At 42.5% G+C, this 15,201-nt stretch overlaps 1 protein-coding gene across 3 annotated transcripts in view; it reads right to left on the reverse strand.

The window, feature by feature from the left end:
• Positions 1 to 13,700, reverse strand: part of AFF1 (AF4/FMR2 family member 1) — a 211,735-nt gene extending 198,035 nt beyond the window's left edge. For 2 of the 3 annotated variants that reach the window (XM_029943456.1, XM_029943437.1), the window contains exons 1-2: positions 13,454 to 13,700; positions 1,639 to 1,724 (exon numbers count right to left, since the gene is read on the reverse strand). In XM_029943456.1, the coding sequence (XP_029799316.1) occupies positions 1,639 to 1,688 (50 nt within the window). In that variant the 5' untranslated portion in view covers positions 1,689 to 1,724; positions 13,454 to 13,700. Of the gene's footprint in view, positions 1 to 1,638; positions 1,725 to 2,575; positions 2,594 to 13,453 lie in introns of those variants that run through there. The other variant, XM_029943445.1, reaches the window with a different exon arrangement.
• Between the last annotated feature and the right edge of the window lie 1,501 nt (positions 13,701 to 15,201).

Consider the following 15,201-nt stretch of genomic DNA (forward strand, 5'->3'; position numbering starts at 1 on the left):
ATCTTAAATTTTTAAAGAGAGAATGGAAGTCTAGATTGTTATGTAAAAAATATTGTGGCAGATACATTTTTTTAGAACACTGTGAGTGGCCAAACAAGACCCATCTGTTGACCAGATCTGCCCCATAGGCCACCAGCTCACAAGTTCTGATGTAAATGCAAAAAATGAAAGCACTGAAGTGCCAGCAGAGAGCACATGACATTATTGTCACAATCTTGGAGCTGGAAAGACCTTTCTAAGTACAATCAAAACCAGAACCCATAAAGGACAAGACAGTTAACTACATACAAATTTAAAACTTATGTGTAACCGAACATAATGGACAAGCCTAAAGACGGATGACAATAGCTTCCCCCAGCTCCAGCAGATGTGAATTGTTGCAGCCTGGGTCACATGCCTTCCTCTGTGGGGGAGGAGAGTGCATCAAGTTTAACGACAGTACCACCAGGGCCACCTGGAACATAGGACGAGTTTCCTAACTGAACCAGAAAGGGGAAGGAGGAAAGCATCCAGACAGGACCATCCAGAATTACATGCACTATTGTCTGCCCTCAATAAATACTAGTTGAGTAAGTTTGAGTCACATGGCTCATGCTTTACCACGTTGTCAAATATATAACCGTGTAAATAAAAACTGAGGGGTGCCTGAGTGGCTCAGTAGTTAAGCCCCTGACTTCGGCTCAGGTCATGATATCACAGTTAGTGGGTTCAAACCCTACATTGGACTGTGTGCTGACAGCTCAGAGCCTAGAACCTGTTTTGGATTGTTTCCATCTCTCTCTGCCCCTCCCCTCCTCATACTCTGTCTCTCTCTGTCTCAAAAATAAATAAAAACATTTAAAAATTTTTAAAAACAAAAGACTGATCAGTGATATTAAGAATGCCTTCCGGATATCAAATAAATTATTCTTTTTAAATTTTTAAAGAATTTTTTAATGTTTATTTTTGAGAGAGAGAGACATACACATAAAGCATGAGCAGGGGAAGGATGGTGAGAGAGGGAGACACAGAATCTGAAGCAGGCTCCAGGCTCTGAGCCGTCAGCACAGAGCCCGATGCGGGGCTCAAACTCACAAACCACGAGCAAGACTATGACCTGAGCTGAAGTCGATGCTTAACCGACTGAGCCGTCCAGGCACGCCACAAATGAATTCTTAGTAACTACTTCAGCATGTTAACACACTCCCCTCAACTAGCCCTGACCCCACAGCATATGCTAGAAGGAAGTTAACTGTATGTGCATACTTGGGGGGAGGGATGTGAAAGTAGTAAAACGTAACTGACAGAGTCCCCTCCTTCGAAGCTCTCACGATAAGGCAGACTTCATATTTGCTTCAGCACGAGGCTGAATCGGTGCTCATTTCTCCAAATCAGTGGAATGTGGACCAATATCTTGAACACAGAATTAGGATGCCGAACTACTATAACGTCCACATGTTAAAGAAAGGAGTTTTGAGGCTGAGAGAGTATTAGATTTAAAGAAAATATGTAGCCAGTCTAAGAGGTTTGGCTTCATGTAGAGAAAACTGCCATTTTCATGTATTTTATTGCATTGTAAAAATGAAAAGGATCAAGCTTATTCTTTGAAAAGTAGATGATAAATATTGTCACATCTTTCAATCATGGATTTCACGGTACCTGCTGCTGCTGCTGCTGCTGCTGGTGCTGACTCTTTCAGTAAACGCCATTGCTGCCAGTCAGTGAAAAGTAACACGTCTGTTCATCTGAAAGAGAAACAGCAATCTGTGAATGTTAGCCCATAAGTAAACTCCTAGGCATGCATAATTGGCAAGAAAATCTTACTGGAAACAGAATTCAATGTTCTCATTAGAATTAGGGAGTGGTTCTTCATTGACTCTCAAGTTGCATGAACAAACTGGCTACCGTATATCATAGGCCAAATGTACTTTTAATTTTGAGGCTGCTACTCAAAGCCATTTCAGGGGCACCTGGGTGACTTAATCGGTTAAATGTCCAACTCTTGATTTTAGCTCAGGTCTTGATCTCATGATTGGGGAACTCAGCCCCGCGTGGGTCTTTGTGCTAACAGTGAGGAGCCTGCTTGGAATTCTCCCCCTCTCTCTGGCCTTCCCTTACCCATTCTCTCTCTCTCTCAATAAACTTAAATATTTTTTAAAATTTCAAAGCCATTTCAGCAAGAAGATATATGCATAAGTTTATCATGAGGAGGATGAAAGGAAACATTTCCCCAGTGTCTACTTTTGCCAAACATTGTGTTGATCCCTTTTTTAAACGACAGCTCATGCAAACCTTAAAAGGTAGATACTAATACCCATATCTAATAACCTATTTTATAGATAAGAAAACTGAAACTCAGTTTTAAGTAACTTGCCTGGGGTGACAGAATCAAAAGAAAGGTAAGAGTCACACAAGAAAGGATATTAACCAGTTGATCTTTATATAAGAATCCAATACTTAATAAAATGTAGGTCAAATAAGAACCAATCTTAAGATTTTATTTCCACTCATAAAAGGTGCTTAATCCCCAAAACCATTTTTGAGCCTTCTCTCAAAACAGTACTGGTCAAAAATTAGAAAAAGAAAGTTATACAACCTGCGTAGACGGCCTTGGTACCGTCCTGTGTATCAGTAGAAACAACCTCTCGAAGGTTAACACTATCAACAGCTGTTTCCTTTTCCCTTTCTTGTATGTATTCGTAAATTCACCGCACTTACCCTAACCTGCTTTAAATAGTTCTATTTTTTTCAAACATCCTTAAGACAAAGGATATATTACAAAGTATCTTAGTACATATTTAACAAACTGTGATACAGATGAAAACACTAAATTTGTAACAGTTTTAGCTTGCTCTTATGTTTAAGAGGCTGCTACACTTTCAGTCGAGGCTGAAACATTGAATATAGTCCAGCTCTATTCTGACACCTGATAAGGTCCTTTTATCTACTCCTCAGTGAAATTAAAGTTGCTGACCACAATGTTTCCGTACTCGTAGATATACAGTCGCTCTATCTCCTCCCCCCAAAAAAGAATGCAACATGGATGCTGCAAATATTCTAGTTAAACTCACACTAGTAGAGCTATGTTTTTGGGGGTCAAACAAGCTTTGGATTCACACACTCCTCCAAACAGCTACAGCAGCTCTACTAAGCCCAGCTTACCTAAATTTCCTAAATTCTCCAAGTCAAATCCCAGTCATCATCTCTCCGGACCCTACCACTTTCTCTCTTTCTTTCCCTCTCTCAAATACACTTTTATTTCCCATTCCTCTTTCTCTACCCTCTCCCGCACTCCCTTTCCTGCCATTGCTCTCCCTCCCCCACCTTTCTCTCTCCACCCCTGTTGCTGCTCTCTCACTTTCTTTCTCAGGACATGCAGAGCTGGCACACAGTAGGTGGGCAATACAATAGTGCGTCTTCATTTTGGCATTATTCTTCAGAACCCTGTAAAGACTTCTAAAGAGTCTGTGATGGTCTCCCACACAACCCTCCCAAGGACAATGCCCCACCTGCTTGCAGACAAACGGTGCCCTCCCGAGGGCTTGCTGGTTGGGGAGAAGGCCGTGAAGGGGGAGGTAGACGGAGTCATGAAAGAACACCAACCTTGGGAACAGTCCTGGGCTCCCTTGTTTGTTCACTTCCGCACTAAGCCAGCAAATGTTTCCCAAGCATCTACTCTCAGCCAGGTACAGAGAGTAAGAGTAAAGAGCAAAGACTTGCCATCATTGAGCTTGGCAACATTGTTAGCAAAGACAACACATAAAAATACTTAAATGTTAGATATTAAAAGGGAACAAGGATGGATGCCTAAGTAGTTCAATTGGTTGAGCCTCTGATTCTTGACAATTCTATATACGGTGGTCGGAGAAAGTAACATTTGAACAAAGACTTAAACTGAAGGGCAAGCCATGCAGACCTGCAGTGAAAGATAGTCCTAGAACGCTAAATGATGATGATGTGACAGTGTAAATTCATCATCTGTAACTAATACAACACGCTAGTGGGAGACATTGATTATGGGGAGGCTGTGCATGGGCAGTTCTGTGGGAAATCTCTGTACCTTCTCAATGTTGCTGTGAACCTAAAACTGCTCTAGGGGTAGTGCCTGGGTGGTTAAGCGTCCCTCTCTTGATTTTAGCTCCGGTTAAGATGTCACAGCTTGATTGTGCATTGGGCTCTGCGCTGAGAGCTCAGAACCTGCTTAGGATTCTCTCACTCTCTGCCCTTCTCCCCCACCCCTTCACCACACATGCGCTCTTGCTTGCATGCTCTCTCTTTCTCAAAATAAATAATCTTGGGTGACTGGGCAGCGTACAAAGTGAAAGAGACATATTCTCTCAGGGATCTGGGCACAGGCACAGCCAGAATCTCTCTGTACAACTCGAATTCTTTGATTTGCCAGGAGGCATGACCCTTTCCACAGAGGCAGGTGCAAGGGGGTACATCACCAGACTATTGACTGTTATTTCAATTATGTCTCACAGAAAAGAACAAATTCAGCCCATGAAAGACTGTCTAGGTGCTGACATATGATTTACACCACTGTATGGAATAGCCACATAACTCACATAGGTTAGGTTAGCAGGGCGTCTGGGTGGCTAGGTCGGTTAAGCATCTGACTCTTGCTATTGACTCAGGTCATGATCTCATAGTTTGTGAGTCTGTGCCTCGAGTGTAGCTCTGTGCTGACAGTAAGGAGCTTGCTTGGGATTCTCTCTCTCCCCCTCTCTCTCTGACCCTCCCCAACTGGTGCTGTCTATCAAATTAAACATTAAAAAGAAAAACAAAAAAAGGTAGGGGCGCCTGGGTGGCTCAGTTAGTTAAGCGTCCAGCTTCGGCTCAGGTCATGATCTCACAGTTTGTGGGTTCGAGCCCCACATCGGGCTCTGTGCTGACAGCTAGCTCAGAGCCTGAAGCCTGCTTCACATTCTGTACCTCCCTCTCTCCTGACCTTCCTCTGCTCACGCTGTCTCTGTCTCTCAAAAATAAATAAGAAACATTTTAAAATTTTTAAAAATGGTCAGGTTAGGCTGGAACAGACACCTACTGTAGTCAGGAAGTTATTAAACTAAACCACTGCTGAGAAAGGAAATTAGTACTTGCTTCAGTTAATATCTCTTTCAAAGAATTTTTCTTAAAAATACAGTCACAGTGTATAAGGAGTTACATGCAATAAAATATTGTTTGTTAACAGTAAGAAGACTGGTAACAACCTAATACATCCCAACACAGAAATGGCTAAATCAATTCTGATACATCATGAGATATAAAACATCAAAAAGAATGTTTACCTAAACAAGATGCTGAACAATATGGACAATGTGAGCCAATTTGTTTAAAAAGCAAATGCTTTAATGTTTATGTATCAGATACACACAGACGCACGTGCGTGCACATATACCACACTGTAAGTGGTGACTTCTCTGGAAAGGAACACTTTAATTCTGTATGCTATGAATCTTTTATTATCTGTGTAAACAGTTTTCCTTCTAAATACAGGGGCTCAGAAGAAAATGGACTGGCCTATAAATATTGAAATCAGAAGGTCTTCCTAAAGTTTTCATACATTTTTAAATATTATTTCCCTAGATTATAAAGACAAAATGGGGTAATAAAGGGGGAGCAGTTTAAAATCCTCCTATTAAAAAAAAAAAAAAAACAGAGAGGACACCAACTTGGCTGTGCAGCAGAAAGAGAACAGGTTCAGTTTCAGAAATTAAACCCTCCCAGCCTCAGTGTTCCCAGCTGGAAAATGGAGAAGAGCACAAGTAACAGAGTTACTGAGAAGACCAAATCACAGAATCCCGCTAAAATGCCTGACAGCAGCTCTGGTGGGGCCCGAGGGTGGGGAGGAGGGGATACAGAGCCACTCTAGTTACTTAAGTCAGCAACATCTGTGTTACATTTTATAGAAGTGAAACAAATAGGTTTCGTTTAGAAATGAAATTTAGGTCTTCTATAGACCTTTCAGCCTCTTGCAACAAATTTATTAAAAAATAAAAATGTCATGTATATCAGATTGCTTTTCTTCCCCAAATAGGGGGTAAAACAATTCAGGTAAAAAGAAATTTTTTTCTTTCATTTTTTAAGGGCTTTCAAAACCTAGCACATTCTAGGGAACCTACTCTCAGGAGCCTTTTAAGGCAAGCTGGTTAAAAGGCCTGCTCTGCAACCTACTACCTATATAATCTCAAAAAAAATTACTTCTTTTTTCCCTAAGGTCTCAGCTTTCTCATCAGTAATATGGGGGCTTCACAGGATTGTCACAGGGTTAAATTAAAAGTTTGTGATATTTTTAGCACAATGCCTGGTTCATGTTAAGCACTCAGTAAAGTGGTAGTAGTTGTTATTCTGGCTATTTTTCTGCCAAAGCACCTGTTTGGGAGAACCCATATATTGCTTTCCAACAACAAACTGACCGAAGCAGTTCTCAAAGCCCCATGACCGTGACCCAGTTCCCAAAGGAGAAAATCACTCTGTCCAGTTTCCAGAGGGTGTGTGGACTGGTCTGGTCAGAAGTCCCCATCAAGTCTACTTCCCTTCCTGTCCCCACACAGACCTCCAGGAGTAACAGTCTCCTGGTAACCGGCAATGTGTCAGAGGTGAGTCATGGATCATACACTGTTTTCGTCGGCATTCTCCAGAACTCTACCCCAAGCAGATCATAATCTCCCAAGGTCCCAAACTGATATGATCACTCCCAGTTCTTTTAGATCTCCCATGCTTTGTGGAGCCCATAGCTTAGAAACCCATCATAAAACACGATTTCCCCAACTACCTCTTCACTTCAAATTCTGTTCAAGAGGGCGCTGGTGCTACCCCAAACTCAAACATATATGCCACATCTTGTCGGCTCCCTGTCACCATTCAGGTCTCTCCGCTCAATGATACGTTCTCAGATGAGACCTTCCCTGATTACAGCAGCTACCGTAGTACTGTTATGCCTCCAACCCCATCCTCCGGCCAAGCACTCTCAATCCCATTACACTCTAGGAACGTGCCTAGCTGCAAGGCACAGCTGCTCAGTTAATGGAAGCTTCTACTTCCATAGCAAGTCCAGAAGTAGGTAGTTTTTAGCTATTCAGTGAGGCCATCAAGAACTCTGGCTCTTTCTGGTCTGCCATATTTAGTGTATTGTCTTTATGCTTGTCACCTCATGGTCTGAAAAGGCTGCTGCCATAACCAGACATCTTACCTACATTTAAGGCAGGAAGAAGATGAGAAAAGGATACGGCTAATGCCAGCCATATCTTCCTCCTTTTTTCAAGAAAGGAAAACATCTCTCCCCAAGGTCTTGCCTATCAAAAAACCAGAGTAGGTCACATCACCTCCCAAAGCTGCATGGGGAGGGCGGTAAACTGGGGTACAAATGGTTAGCACTGGCTAAGAACGAGCACGGTCACCTAAGCTAGGGACGATGTCATCCCCCACACAGTTCAGGTTCTTTTAACAGCAACAACAACAAATGGGAAGGGTATTAGGTAGAAAAATAATAGTACTGGTCATACTCATTTTTCATAGTGCTTATCATCTGAAATCAATTTATGCAAAATAATAATGATAATTAATAAATGTTAATTCCTCATATACTCTCAGAAGAACGCAAGCTCCAAATCTAGCTCCACATATACATACCCAGAGCCTCTATTTCAAGACAAAGTAGACAGGTATGTGTGTGTGTGTGTATGTATATATATATATATATATAGTCTGGGTTATCCTGTAGTGGCAAATTAACCTCAACGTCCATTGCATACTGGTGTGCTGGGGTAGGAAAGAGGGCAGAGAGCTTTTCTCCACATTGAGAAACCCAAGCTGTTGTAATCTCCACTATTTCAAAATGTGGCTTCAGGGTTTGCCATAGTAAAAAAGAGTTGGAGGGTCTCACAAGGGCCACTTAAAAATGCTTGGGCCCAGAAACATATGTTACTCCTACAGACAATTCACTGGACAAAATTAGTCACATGATTTTTTTTAACTAAACTTATTTATTTAGTAATCTCTACACCCAATACAGGGCTCGAACTCACATCCCCAAAATCATTGGTTGCATGCTCTTTAAGAGTCACATGCTCCTGGGACTTAGCCAGAGAGGCACCCCCAGAATCCATTACAGGATTCTATATAATCATAATGAAGCAGAGAAACATGAGAGAACACATGAATATTGGTAATAAATGTTTCTGCCTCATTCCCCATGGACTGGTAAAACAACACATTATTCCATGTAAGAATTTAGACCCATTAAAGAAGTTTCTTGGAACAAGCTCAAAGTTAGGGATACTCAGTAAAGCAATTGTTTCATCTTATAAGGCAATCCCTACCATTAAAAACACTTTTTCTTCAGGCAGAAATAATAGGCAATATTTATGTAGCACGGATTATGCTCTGTCCAAGTACTTGCCAAATTTTAGTACCTTTAATCAACTCAACTATCTAATAAGGGAGATCTTATTAGAAGTAACAGTCTTATTAACCCCATCTTATAAGGGAATGGAAAAGTGTTAGAAGCCAATTCTCCAAAGGTCTATGGCATTTCTGCATATCATACACGCGGAGGCACCTGCTGTCTTTGTTCCGATCTTTAAGGATGTTTGTATAGAAAACAGCCTTGGAAAATAGAGATAGAGTCTCCTTCTATAGCACAAGGCAGCATGTTTACTGTGCAGTATAAATGAGATAACGTCCCCCCTCCTCTGGAGCAAAGGGCAGGCATGCTTACTGCCCCTTATAAAAGACTAGAATTCCCCAAGCTCGGGATTCCTCACCTGTAATGCAACCCATTTTGTTTCCATGTGTCATCTGACTCTCTCCGCATCTCTCTTTGGAAACTGGGGCTTAGGGAACCAGAATAAGAAAATGTTGATACTCTCACTACGGTTATTATTGTGAGTAATAAAGTCATTCCCAAGAGCCCATGAAACTGTGGCAGGTTAGCTCGTTAGCTTGAAAGTAGGGTAGAATCTCAGAGCCTTCAGTTTTTGATAAAAAATTAAGTACTGTGTTTAAGGTCTGACCACTCACAGGTGGCACGTGCAAGATTCAAGCCCAAGCTGTGTGGCTTTTAAACGCTCTGCTGTGCAGGTGTAGTTCTCGAAGTGTCGTTCCAGAACTAGCATCATCAGTATCACCTGTGAACAAGACACAAATGCAAACTCTTGGGCATCACCCCAGACCTACTGAATCAAAAACTTGGGAGGCGGTAGGGGATGGGAGATGTGAGTTTTAACAAGCCTTCCAGAAGGCTCTGACATTAGAAGTTTGCAAAACCACTGCTATTCTGCATATATTCACTGAATCTCTAAGATCAAAGGAAATGGTATGGGTATACTGATTTATACACTGATGTGACTGACCTTTCATAACTCTAATAGATTTCAAGCACTAAGAGAGATGGTTTATAAATCCTTGCATATAATTCTTAAGAAGGTAAGGATCTTTATATGGTGCAAGTAAACATCACGTCTTTTTAATAGGCCTGCATCACAGTTTCCTTTGGAGTCACAAATATACGTCCAGAATGCTAAATGACAATACCTGCATTTCTTTTCCCATAATGATCAGAAAGAATTACTTAGCCAAGGAGAAACACTATTTATATTTTAGAGTCAAGCTGTAATTCTTGAAAAACAGGAAACCACATATCAACAAAGCCAACTCAGTGTACCATAGTGGAAAGGGCACCGGGCTTTGAGTCACAGTCAAGTCACTTAACTTCAACTCAATTTCCTGATTTTAAAATGGAAAATGAACTCCAACTTTAGAGTTGCAGTTAGGCTTAAATGAAAGCTTCTGGTAAATAGCTTTTATGCTACATGAATGTAAAGTCCACCTGCATAAGCACTTTCTCTTTCTTGATCATGGCGTTATCACATTTTCTCCAAAGCTTAGTGTACTGCACGGCACACAGATGTTCGATACTTATGAGATATTAGGAACGAATATGAGGTGTTATATTAATGATGTAATTGACTCCTCTGGGCTCCACTTGTCACAATAATTTCAGCCTTTTAATAGAAAAAAGTCACTCTAACAAGAAATCCTTAGTCATGTTTAAAATGGGCCAGCTAATTTAAGAAAATCAGCTGATTTTCTTCCCCTGGAGAACACTACTGAAGGAGTTCTGTACTAAGGCAGAAGAGAGAAACTCTTATTAGCAACCCTGATGGTCTTAGAAGCTCTCAGGTTCAAGTCTACAATAATCTGTTGTCCATATGTAAACAGTCAGGAACAAAGGATGTGCACCTACAAAGAACTACATATTTCACATTTACTTCAGCACTGTGGCAGAATTTTAATAAATGGCTTATAGGGTTTATGAAATATATTTTAATAAAATCTGAGAATCAATTCAGCATATATAAATAATCTATTGTGTATAAAAAAGAGAGCTAGAAAACTACTGCCAATTAAATATCATTTGGGAACAGAATTTGTAACTTGATAAGGAAAATATAATTTGCATACAAAACTTGATTATTTATGTTCAGGCAGTTCCTTAACTTGTACTCTCTCCAACATACTTTCTCAAGCTCCTGAGAAATTAATTATCTGGAGTTTTAAATAGGGGAACTTCAAGCTTTTAGCTTCCACAGACATATCTAAATTAGCTAATAAATTCAAGTTGAAGGTCAGCTTTCAGTGTAAGGCTTTAAGAGGAAGGACACTATCCTAATTATGCTGCTATACCTTCAGAAACACCTGGGGGGATTGTTCCGTGTGTGTGTGTGTGTGTGTGTGTGTGTGTGTGTGTGTGTGTCTTATGATGATCCAAATATTTATATATAAATTAGCTCTGCCTTTTTAAAAGTGAAAGCATAAGTCCATCTCAAGACTTGTACTTTTAACAACCGATTAACTTCATAAATTATGCAAATTTGTTTGATGAAAGTACAAATTACCGTTCAGGATGAAATTCAACTGCTTCTTGAAAAAAAGGAAAAAATATATTGAAAACAAGCCTACCTTTGCGAAACTTTTTTTACCCATCTTTTCAGCTCAAGGCAATATAACTTCAACTAAACACTCACATGGCTACAGTGATTTGTAGAAGTTCCTAACAAACATGCAATTCATCTGTGTCTCTTAATTGAATAGTACTCTTCCAAATTTAATCCAAAATCCAATTGAGATTCTTGGTAAACAGTAACTTTTAGCTCAACCCACTGCTTGCAAAATTCAGTCAAACCAGATAGGAAATAGGAGATACAGTCAGCTTGGATGTAGTCTTAAGATGTAGGTCTTATAACCCCACAGTGAAACAGTGACTTCTGGTGGCAAAAAAAATGCACACATACCCCACATTTTGCAGGAGAAAGCAATGTTTAAAATCACTGGGCTTTTCTGACTATAAATTCTGTCTCTGGATGATTTTTGTATTCTAATTTAACACGCCATGATTCTTCAAAATTGTGTTTTTTACAAAGTTGTAGAGTTAAATCACAATGCCAAAGCCACTACAGTAATTCAATTGCTATAGTGAATGAATAAAATATGTTAACTTTGATATGTAACAGTTCATTTTCTTTCTGCAGGCAGAAAGCTAAGAGTTTGTACTAATATATCTGTACCCCGGCCTCATCATCCCTGTAAGTTATATTTAGAAAAAGAAAGGAGAAGGAAAGTCCTCAATATCTAAACTCAGTTTTTTCAAAGCCCGTGTCCTACTCTTTAAAACCTCTCTGTCTTAAGTGACAGAATCATCCCAAGTTTTTTCCAAGGTTCCCCCTCTCCTAAAGTAGCTAAATCAAAATTCATTTTTCTAGTTTTACAAAAGTACCAGGAGTTACTCTCTTGCTTTCTCTCCTTAGTCTCCCTCCCTTCTCTTGGGTCATTATTCTTTAGTACTTTCCATTACTTTTCTTCATATTTATCATCAAATACAATATTTTCTGACACTGGCAAGAGACGGCACCTTTAAATTAAAACGGGGAACCATCCAGAATTTTCAACTCTCCTGTGAATTTATTTCCAGAATATCCACTCAAGGAATCCTTTCCACTAAAGATGAAAGGCAAGCTAAGGAAATACATTAGACAGAGGAAGTAAACATTGAAACAGGGCCATGCTTAGGTATTCTCAAGCCTCCAGCATACCTAGACTCCCAGTCCAAAGGTCTTTTCTTTCCCTATCTACACCCGGAGTCTGACGTACGTAGCTCCAGAAGTATCCCACCTCTGCCTACCTTCTACTAATTCTGCATGACCTCGCTCTGAAATAATCTTGCACGAGCAAAATCCCCACTCTTCTCAGGCCGTTCCGTCGCCTGATGTTTTGTGTCTCAATTTCTGAGCTTTTCTCACTTTGCAACTGTCTCAGGCACCCCTGGGTCTTCGCCTTAATTACGGTTTCGCCTTGAAAGTTTAAATCTGTCGGGTTCCTCGACGGTACGTCATCTTCCCGGCCCCCACCCTCAACGTGCACCAACAGGGTTAAAATTACCCACATCTCACACTGAAAAAAACACAGCAAAACACTGTCTGCAAGCGCTCCCCGCACACCTTGTACCCCACCCCGGTTACAAAGCTTGGCTCCCGGAAGAAACGGACACACCTCCACCTCCAAAGCCAAAGGTCTTCCAGAGACAATTTGCATAACAATAATGGGGTGTAAGTGTGTACCGAAACTCCTGGAAAACTAACCTAGTAAAAAAGTATCAAGACCCTCGAAGGTCCCTGGCAGATTCATTAACCTAACTACCTTTACACCAAAGTGAAGTACGATTCACACAACTCTCCCTTTTAATTCGACGACCCTGGCGCACGCGACGCCTGAGGGCTCGCTGGCAGAAGTCACAGAGGATCAGACACCGGCGTAAAAAATTAGCAAGAGAAATTAAGCAGTCTCACGTTCGGCAAACGTAACCTCCCTCCTCCCAGGGGCAAGTCTCCGGAGGTGCCTCCAACTCCCCCCGCCCCCCCCCCGAGAGGCTGCGGACCACCGGCACACGCCTCCCTCTCAAGCACAATTAGATCGGGCTGGAACCACTAAATTCTCTCAACTAGACGCAAGGGGGAGGGGTGACAATGAGTAGGGGAGGGACTCCAGGACTCTGGATGGAAGAGAGAAAAACCCCGCTTTTACCCTCCGAGAAACTTCTGGGACACTTTATTACGCAACCCCGAGACCAGGTTCCAAAACTGAACACCCTTCCGCAAGACGCGGGGCGCAGATGCCTGATCTGGGGGAGTGGGGAAGGAGAATGGGTCTCTTCCAGTGTTTCGCACCGCTCCACCCCGTTTTGCTAGACGCTACCTGCCCCGGATTTGCAAATAAGGGTGGTGCGAGCCCCGCGTCTCCTTCGCCCGTCCCCCCCAAGGTTCCCACCGGAAAAGTGGGAACGCCAGCTCCTTGAGTCAGCGTGCTGGGAAGCAGGCAGCGAGGCGGGGAGAGCCTGGGCTTCCCAGAAGTCAGCGGCTGCGGCGTTCCGGGCCCGGCTGACCCCCAGCTCGGGGGCGCAAAAGGCTGCGCTTACCTTCCGGACCCTTGCTCCTCCAGTCGCAAGTCGTACGCCCTCGCCGCCTCCGCCCTCCCCTGACCTGTTGCGGTGGGGAAGAGGTGCGGGTGCTGAGAGCGTAGGGGAGCGCGACCTCCCGGGATTCAGAGGTGGCTCGCACGGGACTGGGCTCCCGAGCAGTGGAGGCGAAAATGCAGCTGCGCCCGCGACGCGCGCAGGCGGCAGCCCAGTGCGCAGGGGCCGCGCGCTACTCCGCTCGCTGGCTCTCTAGCTCTGCGCGCCAGCAGCGCGGATCGCCGGGGAGGCAAGGCCACGCCCTCCTCGGGAGGCCACGCCCTGCCCTCGCCCTGCAGCCGCGCTACGCGGCTCCATCCGACCCACGCCCTCTAGCTGGCACCTCCCAAATGGCTAAGAACATCGCCGCCCTCCCCGAGAAACCCGTGGGAGGATCGGGTGGAAGCAGCCGCTGAGGATGGAATACTGCAGTGACCGCACCGGCAGCGCGGGTGACCCTGCCCCAAGCTGACGTGGGGCACAAGAACCCTTTGGTTTTGCAGAGAGATTCAGCTCAGGGTCAAGTTCTGACTAAAAGTGTCAAGGAGCCTTTTTGCAATCTTCTGTACAATTTAAACAGATTCTGTGTCCTTTAAAGAAGATAACTCACATCTGGGGAGTGTTTTACACGTTATAAAGGGCTTTTCACTCACAGGCCCGACTCATTTTCACAACAACCTTATAAAACAGGTACATCACTATTGTCATTTCCCAAACAATGAAAAGGAAGAGCCGAAAATTAAGTGTTGTGCCCAGTGTCACAAACTATACTGTGGTATAGGAAGCAGATTTCCTGAATTCAACCTCTGGGTTCTTGCATTTCAACAGCCCAACCCCAAAAAAATCCTCACAGGGGTAAGGGCTTTGGCAAACAGAACCAAAGCTAATGTCTATTTAAGACGCCACCTGATTCGTTCTATGAGCATACCAACGAATCATTGAGTTGTCCTCATTTCGCCATCTCACTTCCCTAGCAAAAGAGATGCAGAAAGATTACATGTAGGGGCGCCTGAGCGGCTAGGACGATTAAGCCTACGACTTCAGCTCAGGTCATGATCCCACGGTTTGTGAGTTTGAGCCCCGCTCAGCTTGAGCTGAGTCTGTGCTGACAGCTCAGAGCAAGAAGCCTGTTTGGGATTCTGTCTCCCTCTCTGTCTGCCCCTCCCCCACTCATGCTCTGTCTCTGTCTCTCAAAAATAAACAAACATTGGAAAAAAATTTTAAAGAAAGATTATATCGAATAGCCCAGATGGGTTTTTCCAATATCTTAATGGTTTGAAGTGGGTGAAATTATTTGGATGAAGAAAATTACCTTATTCAAATGTAATATAATGTGAACTAATACAATGTAATAAAATAACCCCCTCAGTGCCCTGCGTATTCTTTCTTCTTTTCCTTCTACTTTTCTTCTTCTTTCTCTCATTTCTTCCTTTTCCTTTTTTGTCACTATTGCTTTGCCCCTTTTTATTTTACTCTTTCATTGTGTACATGAATAGTGTTGACTGAAAACCTAATCAATAGATATTTGCATTTCAAAATTAAATCTTTTCCCATGGATTGTTTTCCAAAATGTGACTCTTCTTCCTACTTCCTATGCTCCCATGATGATACTGATTTGGTTTACCTTAACAGCTAAAATAATTAAGGAGTCCCTGATGAGATTTGGTGTGCCTGTAGATGAAAGCTTTGGAGGTCATCTCTGAACAGAGTGA

The sequence above is a fragment of the Suricata suricatta genome, chromosome 1 (genome assembly GCF_006229205.1).
Source record: "Suricata suricatta isolate VVHF042 chromosome 1, meerkat_22Aug2017_6uvM2_HiC, whole genome shotgun sequence".
In the NCBI taxonomy this organism is placed as follows: domain Eukaryota; kingdom Metazoa; phylum Chordata; class Mammalia; order Carnivora; family Herpestidae; genus Suricata; species Suricata suricatta.